Source organism: Perissodus microlepis, chromosome 16 (genome assembly GCF_051167445.1).
Source record: "Perissodus microlepis isolate ML-2025 ecotype Zambia chromosome 16, ASM5116744v1, whole genome shotgun sequence".
NCBI classification, from domain to species: Eukaryota; Metazoa; Chordata; class Actinopteri; order Cichliformes; family Cichlidae; genus Perissodus; species Perissodus microlepis.
The window spans coordinates 20,303,404-20,314,683 of NC_140476.1; the positions used below are offsets into that span (position 1 = coordinate 20,303,404).

The window sequence follows — 11,280 nt, forward strand, 5'->3', positions numbered from 1 at the left end:
GTTTCCCCACAGATACATATAAAAAGGGTAACAAGCTGAACGGTCCTGAGGGCCTACGTGAGTGATGGCCCCTGGGGAACAAAGCCCCCCTAGCCTGCTTATGCAGGGCCCCTGGCACCTAGCGACCAGCAGTGAAGTCATTAGGGCTTAGAGTTGCTCGTCCGAGCTTGTTTGACGAACGCCACCTGTTTGTCCCCCGCTCTCCCTAATATACTTTGTTATTTTTGCTTCTCATCAGTCTGTTTCTCCCCTTCTTCGTTCTTCTCTCCCTCACTCTTTTGCTCTTCGTTTATTTGTGAGAATGTGAATACTACTGTCTGACAAACAACAGCGGAGTGTGTGAGGACTTCTGATCCATGCTCTGTTGTTAAGCAGCTTTTAAAACAATCAGAAAAAAAATACTGGGACAAATTAATCAAGCATCTGGGGGAGAACCGGTCACCTGGCCACTGGTGTAGATGCTGCCAAATCCTTCAGTTACTCAATGCTGCCACCTTTTGGGCGAGCTGGGGCATTGCACTGTCACTATCGCCTCAGCGAAGCCTGCCATGATCAAGAATGTTGTCATCACTAGTGGCCAGTTGCTCTCTGTTCTCTGCAGAGATGACGGAGCTCCAGATCAACACCAGCCCAAACATTAGAAAAAAATGTTTCCATCTAGAAAGGTGTGGGTTCCATTTAAATGCTCAGCTTATCCTGAAACACATACTCAGGATGAGCTTACCGTTAAAAAGATCCTGCCTGTAACCAGACGGTGACACCTTTGACCACATGCCAGTATCAGTGGTAACTACCCTACTCCATGAAGACAATGAATACCAACACCTCTTATCTGACAGGCCGTGTATGACCTCAGTGTCCATTTATAGGAAATCAATCGGACATTGCCTTGGCACCATTTTCCTGAAGGAATATATTGTTATATTGATATATTATTACAGCTACAACTGACGATCTATGAAGGTGATTTAATTTATTTGAAATAAATCTTTAATTTGTACAAGAGGTAAAATATATTTTTATTCTATCAAGAGATGTTTATGGTAGTTCAGAGTCTGTGTCTTTGTGTACTTTTGTGCGTTTTTCTTTTCTTTTCTAAATGCTATTGTACATATTATTTTCATTATAACAGCTACTTGCAGTTGCTTTCTCTGTCAGTACAAATAGCTTGGTTCAGTTTCTTATTGTTTCTCTCCTTTTGACGCAAAATGTCATAACTAATTTATTGGAACTGATAAAAAAAAACCTTGATCGTAGGTAATCTGCTGAACAAAGCTGTAGGTGTGGGTCGAAATTGGTAATATGTGCCTTATATGTTGGTCCCTTGAAAGTATTTAACGTTATTCCCGCTCACGTTTGCCTACACGTCAATTGCTGGATATACTAATGTTTTGAATATTTTGAACCCACACAGTCCAATTAGTGATTGGATGTCAACGACAATAATTGTGTGTTATGCTGAAAGTGGTAAATGAGCAGGGTTTGTGCCAGATGACCATCTGAAACGGCGTGATTTGCACTGCTTTCTTTGTTACAATCTTAGCCTTCATCGCTGTACCCAGTTTTCCATTTTTCCCACGTTTTTTTTTTTCCTCCACATTGCAATTCGTTTGTCCAGTCATGTGTCAGTTTTTTTTGATTGGACATAATATTATGACTACTGATAATTGTGGAGAGTGCCACTGATTGTATATATAAATACAGTAACAATTTATGTCTCTCTATTACTTCCTCTTGCCTCTCTGATAGTTTCTAGAAATCAACTTGTATTTGTAGCTGTTTTAAAGTGGAACTTCACTCATTTTTACTTGTTAAAAGGGGTTTTTTCAAGGGGGTAGTGAAGTGCCTTTTGGTGGACTCAATATGAATATTTTTTAATTAACTAATCACGCTTGTTCATGTGCATTATTATTATTTGTAATTCATTAAAAAATGCCTTTTGGGTCATAGCAGGCTCCTCTGCCCCCTGATCAAACTTGAGCTGACTAAAGAAAAGTGGTACATTCTTCACATTTACAGAGGAGATGGGAGAAAATGCAACTCAAGTTGCTGTTTTGAGAGTTTGCTGCATCCATATTTAAACAAACTGAATGCATGTAAACGGCATGAAACGGTCATTTGATCCTTAGGACCCCGCTCTTTCCTGCATTTGTAGAAAGTAGAAGGCAAACAGGAAAGGAGTGTTGCTTCACAGCTGCCGTCCACCCCCAAACACCCATCAGTTCATGTGCCTTCATCGTGTACATGTGTATGCCTGACTTACATCATTTTTCATTGGACATCTTCCCAAATAAATGCTAAAGGTTGTTACGAGCCATGGCCATTTTGTGTTGATTTTGTTCTACTTGCATTATTCATGTCATCTGCATCACCGGGTTTAATTAAAGACATTGAAAACTTTGCAAATAAGACCTAAAAGTCCAGCGTGTTAACTTTTCGCAAGTTGATGAATACAAAACATACAAGGAAAACTACAATCGTTCCCAGCATGCATAGCTGAGTACTTCCGTTTCCCCATCATGCCATTTCAGAAAGATGGTAGCTTACAGCTTTCATAATAACGTCGGTTTTAGTGCTGTGAACTAGCTGCTTTTTCTCACTTGTTAGTTTACTAGTACGGCGATAACTGGTGTTAAATTGAATTCCGAACAATGCCGAAATATTACGAAGACAAAGAGGAGGATAACAGAGCATGCGCAGGCATCAGAGAAGACTTTAAGGCATGTCTCCTTCAGCACGACTGTGTTGTTAAGGTAAGTTAATGTACCCTAGCTGAGGTTGCTTAGCTTAAACCCAAAGCAATCAATTCTGTTACACCTAAAAGACAATCTGGAGACAGTCAGATCCATAAATAAAGCGCGGGAAAGAAATATTTGTGAAAGATTTCTGAGGTTAGCCATGCTTTGTAGCCTACCCACTGTCCCAGAGTACAGCCCATAGACAGTGCTTTAGTTTAACAGCTGCTAGAAACTATATGAATTACATATTACCCGAGATTATTATTAGTTGTCCTTCTTTCTGTCGATTGGCGACACTTGTTTACCTTAAAACTTACACCTGTCATACGATCGTCATTTCGCTGGGTTGTCAAATGTTGCCAATAACAAGAATTAGCAGCACCACATTAGCCAAGTCGGCGCAGTCTCCGCAAAATACATGTTTGCTTGTTTTTTGTGCCTTTAACTGACCGGAGCTGTGGTCGAATATAATAAATAAATAACAACTACTTCGTCTTTTTCTTGACCTTGATAGAAAACACCATGAGGTCGTGGAATAGCGAAAGACTTGGGTAAACAGGATCAGAAAGCCTGCAGGCTCTGCCTCCCATTCTACTTTTAAAAATACCTGTAATCACAAGTAAATTAACAGTCTGAGAGCCAAGCGATTCAAGACTTTCTGTGTGAGAAGGATTTAACGGGGAGCCAATGAAGAGAAGCCAATATGGGAGGAATATCGTCTCTTCCTAGTCCCTGACAGTACCCTCGCTGCAGCAGGGATTAACTGAAAGCTTTTCAGGGAATTTTTAGGACAGCTTGATAATAATAAATGACAGCAGTCCAGCCTATAAATAATAAATGCACCCTGAGACAGGATACTTTTAATTTTAGAGATATTGTGCAGATGAAAGAAAGCAGTCCTACATATTTGGTCAGAAATGACTCCAAGAATCCTCACAGGAATCTTTCCCTGAGGCCGGGGTAACTCCTTCCATAGCAAGTATCATCAAAAAAGAAAGCTCACAAAGTGAAAGAAAATTTTTATCACTGTGAGGTTATATGAAAAAAACAGGTGGTGATCCTGTCCACTCTTATATGAGTAAAGAGGATCCAGTGTTTAATGGTATGTCACCGATGCCAGTTATACTTGTGTTTATATACAGTGTGGATATAATGCACATTTTACTAATGGGAAGGGCCCAGTGTATGAAGTGGTTTCTTATTTTTTCAGGAGGGAAAGAAACCCAGTGAGTGTCTAAAGGAAGGCCACTGCAAAGCCCTGCAGACATCCTTCTTTGAGTGCAAGAGGTCAATGGTGAGTTTTAGGAAACAGTCAACTAGTCATTAAAACAGAGAGCTTTCTAATTTCTTATAGGGGCTTATTGTGCAGTTAAAAAACAAAACAAAAAAAAACGTAACCAAGCTCTCATCTGTTTACAGCTGGACGCGAGGTCGAGATTCAGAGGAAGGAAAGGAGAATGAGGAACCAGGCGAAATCTGATGCATCTTTTTAGGGTTCAAGCAGCTCTGAGTACGTGCATTGATGTCCAGGGAATGTTCCAGCGTTACAAATACCTGCTGTGGACATGTGTTGAGAAAGTTGGTGACGCACTGAAAACAGGATTACCGACTAATCAAGCGAAGTGCAGGACCGGGGACAAAACCTGTACAACTCTTCTGATCGATGGGAGTTTTTATTTCTTGGGAGAAAAATGTTGGATGAGTGTGTGTTTAAGGAAATGCAAACACTTGTGATAAATTAATGATTACAATGGACAAGATTTTGTTTCAAAACATTATATTGAACTTCTGATTGATAGCAAACTTGTCTACAGTATAAACATTATACAAATGAGGTGTCCTACAGAGAGGTAGTGCTATGTTAGTCAGTTCCCAGGTGTAGCTTGCAGTTTCTGCTCTATGCAGGGTGCTGACTTATGACCACCATTGCAAGAAGTTTAATATCTCACTTGTTACAGTTTCTTCAGTCACAGAACAAGCAAATCAAGTTCTTCATGTCCCCCCCCCCCCATGTACCTTCACAGTTGGGTCATTCCACAATTAAAGTCAGTTCAACGCCTTCAGAATTAGACTATAATTAAAAAAAAACAAACAAAAAACAGATGTGGCTCAAAACTCTTCATTTTTGAGTCCATTTAAGAGTGAGCTCAAATTCAGTGTCATTAAATAAAGATAAGTCTGATTTTTATTCAAGACCTTTTTTTTCCTTCTTATTAACTCTGAGCATCGATATCATGGGATGTGTCTGTTTCAGTAGCAAAACTACAACACTTGTCCATCACAGTAATTATGAAGGAAATATAAAGGCTTTCTAAAATCCTAGCGGGAGATCTGGCCGATCACAAGTGATTATAAACTTTCTGTTAAGCAGGGCTCTTTATTTTAGGCTCCGCATTCCTTCACATAATAATGGGTGTTTTACATGCCACGCAACTCTTCTTCCATATGAAGGCATGACTGTAGCTGAGCAAATCATCGACTAATGGAAGACTGGTGGTTTGATTAGAATACTTTATTAATCCCTAAGGAAATTACGTCAATTTTAATACTCGAACAGGGACTTGGAACCTCAATCATCGCATTCACAAACCTGGACGTCCATGTTACCCGCCCCATAAAAACAAACCTGTAAAGGTGCCGCTTTTGGCCAATTTAAATATTATTGTAAAGCTGCCATCATCATCTGCTTAAACTTCTCCAAGTCCACCTTCCTCATGAGACAAACCTCGCGAGCATCCTTCAGGAAACCCACAGTGTCCACTATCATCATGCCCCTGGTGTGCGTGCCTGACAGCTCCACGCTGACTGGGTATTGGTCGCTTTCTATGATGAACGAATCATCTATGGCGGCAGCCACTGCATATGAGTCGCAGGAAATGAAACCCGAACCGGCGACGCACTCTTTCTGCAAGCGTTCAGTCTGCGCCGCCTGGTAGCTGTGGTGGAAGATCTTCTTCATGAAGCGAGCTTTACTGGTGTTCTGCGCCAACCATTCATCGCAGAACTCCTGTTGAAGTGTGAGCAGAGAAAAGTGTTTTTGTTTTGTTTTGGTCGCTTGACGACAAACATGTAGCATGAATCTACTTCTAAACGCTAAAACATGTAAACACAGGCATTACCCAGGTTAACTTGTTGTAGCAGGTGAACTCCCAGCCGGCCAAGTAGGTGGGACAGCGGTACTCTTTAAGCACGATGTATGCAGCTTCTGGATCCACAGCAAAATTAAACTCCCCACACACTGTGGTGTTCCCTCGAGCTGGATTACACAGGGTAGAGACAATAATGAGAACCCCACACAGACAAAGATTACAATTCTGGTGAAAAATAAATAAATTACCAGTTGATATTTGATGGACTATGTTGTAAACAAAATGTTACTGATAAATCCAATTACCTTGTTTTGTTTTGAGATTTAATTTAAACTGAAAGGGTGGAAAGCAATACTTGGAAAACTTCATAAAGTTTGGTAATGAAAAGCAACAGCTAACGACTTAAATGTTCCATCAATTAAATAATTGTTTCTGCTGTTAGAATGGGTTCACTGGTTATTTAGTCACGTCTGTCTGGAAACACCATAGAATTCATTCTAACCTGTGTTTCTTCCTAAACAGTTTATATCCTCTGGCCCTATGTAGACTTATGAAGCGACAGTGTTTTACTGACATTCAGTGTTGCCTCCCATGATGTAGAGGCCCTTGAGTTTGCTTGGCAGAGATGGATCCATCTTCACAGCCAGAGCCAAGTTGGTGAGGGGTGCCGTGGCAACCAGAGATACCTGGGAGAAGACACGTGGATTAAAATTTTGCAAAAAGCGCACTCGTGGAAGCACAGAGAGCTTTCCACCAGAACCTTTTACGTGATAAAGAAAATGTCACTGTGATATTAATGACATTTATTGCTGACATAGCGACGTCATGTGTTTACTTTCCCTAGCGCACATGATGAGAGGAGCCCAGACATCTCAGAGAGCAAGACAGACTAGGGCTGTTCGATATAACGATATATATATCGGATGACAATATAAAAACGTCTATCGTTTCATTTTACGCTATCGTTTGTTTCGTGGTGTCGCAAAATAAACTGTTTACGGCAATATTTTTTCGTCGTTTTGATGGTCACTGTAGTGGCTATATTAATTTCTTAAAGTTCTCTCTTTCTCTTATATTTAATATAACCACACTACAGACAAGCGCCTGTTTTTATGCGTTGTCGTTAGCAACAACGACGGTAACACCATCGCGTGTCCGCTTGTTTATGTTCCACAAAAACCTTTCACAATAAAGCTCAAGATCCTGTTGAGATTTTTCAAAATAAACTGAATCACGTGAAAGAGCAGATTGTTTACGGATGAGAAGTAAAAAAGCCGCCAAGTGCTAAAAAATAAACCTTAGACTCAAACGTTAGAACAGGCTTTTCCCCGCAGCACGCCGTGTAATAAATACTGACAAAGAAAACGGCGGCCGTTACAACTTATGTCTAAAAATGTATCGTTTCATGCATCGGTTAAAGCACTCGACTCCAGCTACATGAAGCGCAGCTGGAAAAACTTCATGCAAGTCGAGCTGCCCGAGATTCACAGAATTTACAGAAAATGTTACATTTTTGTGATTTATCTGGACGATAGATGTCTTATATCGGGATATGAGATTTTGGTCATATCGCACAGCCCTAAGACAGACTGTCATATTTGACAGCAACTTACAGGAGAAATATGGAAAATATCACAATCTCATTCTGAGGGTCTATCACTCACACATTCCTCACCTCTCCTGGGTTCTCGTTTACAATCCTGATCATAGCAATCGCAGCGTTTTCCTTCTGAACAAGCTCCAAACCGGGAGCCTTGGAGTCAGGAGCGTCACCCAGGCCATCCTTCCCGTGGAAGTGCCCCGAGCTGATGCCGCTGTCGCCGAGGATCGGCATAGCAGCGCCTTTAAACACTGGAATCTGCAGAAACATGCAAACGCAGAACCGGTTATAATTCATCCCTGCTTTTATTCCATCAGCATTCCCAAACCAACTTCAGCTTTTAGGCAACTGTAACATTAAGACTTCTGTTTCAAGCTAGAACATACTGCCACTGAGCAGCAATGGCATTTTTATTTATAGAACACATTTCATTATGTTCAAACTCAATGTGCTGAACACAGAGGTTTAAATATAAAAAGCTTTTGAGTCTGTTTCTGTGTGTTAGCACAGATGTAATTGATCTCAGGTCAGCAGCTTGTTACAAAGAGCTGGAACACACTAACTGAAAGCACCTTCAGCACACTTAGATTTCATTCTGGGAACAGTTAAACAATCTGCTGATGACCTGAGAGGTCAGAGTGGCTCGTAAACAAGGTTGTAAACGGGGGAGCAAATCAGATTAGTCAATTATGAAACTTACGTGAATTTCAAGAAGTGTTTAGAGTTTATTACACCTTCTGTGTGCATGTGAATTGGGGTGGCTGTAGCTCGGGTGGTAGAGCAGGTCATCTGCTCATTAGAAGGTTTGTGTGCCAAATATCCTTGGGCAGGATACCAACCCCAATTTGCTAGAATGAATGTGTGTGAATGTTACATAGCAAACACTTAGAAAGAAAAAAAATTGTGTAAAATCAAGTTGCCTAATTTTCAGATTTATCCCTCTCAGCAGAGGTAAAACAGTGCTGTGAGTGACCTTCCTGCCATCAGGAACCTTCCACCTTCTGACAATGGTCATTCTGTGGTAAACATAATAAGAACAGTATTGGTTTACTTTAGCAGGGAAGCTAGTTAGTGCTGATCACGAGGAAAAGCCCTCTCAGCTTTGTATATCAATAAAACCAAAATAATTATCTCTGGAGTAACATCTGAATATATTCTGTTCTTCTTTCTCCTAGAAACACAAAGCTGAAAGTATTCAGAGTGACCAGAAGCAGATGAGGGAGAGGCGACTACAGAGCTCAACCTAACATAGATAGAAGGATAGATAAAAATATTTATTTCTCCCAAAGGGAAATTCAAATAAAATTTCTAATTAAAGCATTTGATTATATATATTAAAAAAAACAAAAAAAAAAAAAACAGCATAAAGGAGCAATAAAAAGGCAATAAAAATAAAGGTGGGCTCACCACTGAGAGCACTATGCTCTCCATGCTGTGTGTATTTTAATAACAGATACAGCCTGGTACATCCTCCAAGGTAAAGAGGATTAATAAAACATCTGATTTATGTTACTCATTTATCCTTAAGCCTTTTTGAAGCGGCCTAAACTGGCAGTCTTCCGGTTTGTATGTTTGGAAAAAAGTACAAAGGTACATCTCCATGTGGAAGGATTAACTTGAGAAATGGATGAACATAAATCCTGTAACTTGTGCGCTCATTTCTCTTTATTCATGTTATGATTACATGCATAAAAAACTAAGTAAATGTCCACAATTGACCACTTTGACAAATCTGAATTAACAAAAATATTCCTCTAAGTGAGACGAGGTGCTTTGTGTTTAACTTTGCCCAATTGTTTCCAAGCAGTAGCTGGTTTAATATAATAACTGTAATATGTGAGATGCTTGATTTCATTTTCAGAGAATTTGGACAAAACTAGAGAGCTAAAGCCAACTCCTTCAAACTGTCCACTTTCTGCATCGGGTCATGTGGCATAAGGAACAACTCCTCATTGTTAGACAATTCTATAAAATGCAACCTCGCTTATCACATGAGGCCAGGAAATTCCAACAATGTCACGCTACTTTGTTGTGTTTAACACGAGTGTGCAACTACAGAGCATCCTACCTCGAGGTGACTGCAGGCTTGCAGGACTCGCAGTGCGTTTTTACACACATTCTCCACTGAGGTGTTTCCATGCACACAGGTAATGCCCAAGATCTGCACATTGGGGGCAGCCAGGGCCATCATGATGGCCTGAGCATCGTCCACGCCACAGTCCACATCCAACAGCAGCTTCTTCCTCATCCTGGACCCTGCGGTAAGAACACAGTTATCCAAGTGTCTGGTTAAACTAAGCTGAAAGAACACGGTCTTTGCACTATGATAAAGAGGGCAGGAATCAGCTACACCATCTCAGTCAGTGAACCTGATATGAAACAGAAACGTATGCTATTTTCACATCATTACCTGCAGCAGTGTGACAGAAGGATAACCTGCAGTGGGTCACTCTCATAGACGGGAACCGGCCAAGTTCAACTGGAAACAACCTTTGAACAGCAATAAAAACAGGAAAAGCTGAATGGACAGTGGACCTTGTCCTAGTAGCAAAAGTTAATATTCCATCTACTTTATGGTCTGCTGATTAAAATTCATAATCAACCTGTGGAAAGACTGCTTCCTTAAATCCTTCCTACAAAGCGCTTTTTGCAGAAGAAATGTCCCTGAAATGACAGAATAAAGCATCGATGCTGTGTTTTCTAAAACTAAGCAGTCAGTTAAACGCGGTAAAATAAACGTAAACAAGCAAAGTCTGATTTGAGTCCAGCAAGAAAAAGTAACGACACGTTAATCCCTCACCTTTCCACAGAGGTCGACAAAACATCAGCCACTGCTACAAAGTCCCACAGAAACGCAAACAGACAATTGGCGGGCTGCTTCTGGGTTCTTCTTCTTCTGCCGCTGGTTCTTCTTCGGTGGTTAACACTAACAATCGGGTAGATTACCGCCACCCAGTGAGCTGGAGTGATATTCTGCAGCACGGGATAGGAGGTTCCCAGTTTATCTTTTTATTTATTTCAAATTTTATTTAATTAGTGACAAATTAAATTATTTAATTATGTATTTATTTAATTTATTCTGGCACAGCAGCAAGTTCAATTCGGTCTGCCAGACGGCCGTGGAAAATGTGAAGGAGGGCATAGATTTTTCATGTCTAACTGCAACTATTTTTTTTTTACAGCTTTTCTTGCTGAGAAAGATCTCTCTCGTGGGCTATTCATACCACGCCATAGTAATTACCTAATGAATAAAATATTAAAACAGAAAAATTCTATTTTTTTCACTGTTTAATATAGAAATTTCTTTTTTTTGTACAATGGATCTATGTGAAGGAAAAAGGACATTTACTATGAATGATGTAGATTATACATCTCAGCAGTGAGGTACCAGAACTCTGTAATTTTGTATTTATTCATGATGGCAGATTTCTTACATTTACTGCAGCAGTTATCATCATTTGACTTAATCAGAGTCTTGAGAATTAGATTTCTTCCTTTCTATCTCATCCAGTTGCTTTTCTTTGCCCCATTTTTCCTGTATATTAAATATGCCTTCCCTCTGACCCTTGTCCCACCTCCAATGCTTTTACATTCATTTTATTTAGTGCCAGCTCCACTGTTCCCTGTTTAAGTGCCTGTTTTACCCTAGTGTCCCAAATTAGCTCAGTCACCTTGTCCTTTGTTTTTGACTAGGTGAAACTAGGTTGCTTCATACAGTAAATTTGGCTGGCTGTTTGAAGTAAACTGATGTAGGCTGGTTAAAGCAAAATACCTCTTTTTCTTCATATGAGTTTTCTATCAATTTTTAATGGATTTTAATGGATGTATTTTGACTGTGGGAGGACCAAGAAAG

At 40.1% G+C, this 11,280-nt stretch overlaps 3 protein-coding genes across 3 annotated transcripts in view; 2 read left to right on the forward strand and 1 right to left on the reverse strand.

Annotated features, from left to right (window-relative positions):
- The window catches only part of mgat4a (alpha-1,3-mannosyl-glycoprotein 4-beta-N-acetylglucosaminyltransferase A), a 29,514-nt gene extending 27,201 nt beyond the window's left edge, over nt 1-2,313 (forward strand). The window contains exon 16 of the mRNA XM_084907875.1: nt 13-2,313. Within this exon, the coding sequence (XP_084764001.1) occupies nt 13-39 (27 nt within the window). The 3' untranslated portion in view covers nt 40-2,313. The remainder of the gene's footprint in view (nt 1-12) is intronic.
- Nucleotides 2,314-2,422: 109 nt separating this feature from the next.
- coa5 (cytochrome C oxidase assembly factor 5) lies at nt 2,423-4,926 on the forward strand. The gene is made up of 3 exons (XM_084907880.1): nt 2,423-2,753; nt 3,949-4,032; nt 4,158-4,926. Exons 1-3 carry the CDS (start codon nt 2,652-2,654, stop codon nt 4,197-4,199), a joined length of 228 nt encoding a protein of 75 aa, XP_084764006.1. The 5' UTR covers nt 2,423-2,651; the 3' UTR covers nt 4,200-4,926.
- Nucleotides 4,734-10,407, reverse strand: LOC146370823 (inosine-uridine preferring nucleoside hydrolase). The gene is made up of 8 exons (XM_084907876.1): nt 10,228-10,407; nt 10,031-10,091; nt 9,838-9,917; nt 9,496-9,683; nt 7,503-7,685; nt 6,402-6,513; nt 5,858-5,994; nt 4,734-5,745 (listed from the first exon to the last, which is right to left on the reverse strand). Exons 1-8 carry the CDS (start codon nt 10,250-10,252, stop codon nt 5,398-5,400), a joined length of 1,134 nt encoding a protein of 377 aa, XP_084764002.1. The 5' UTR covers nt 10,253-10,407; the 3' UTR covers nt 4,734-5,397.
- Between the last annotated feature and the right edge of the window lie 873 nt (nt 10,408-11,280).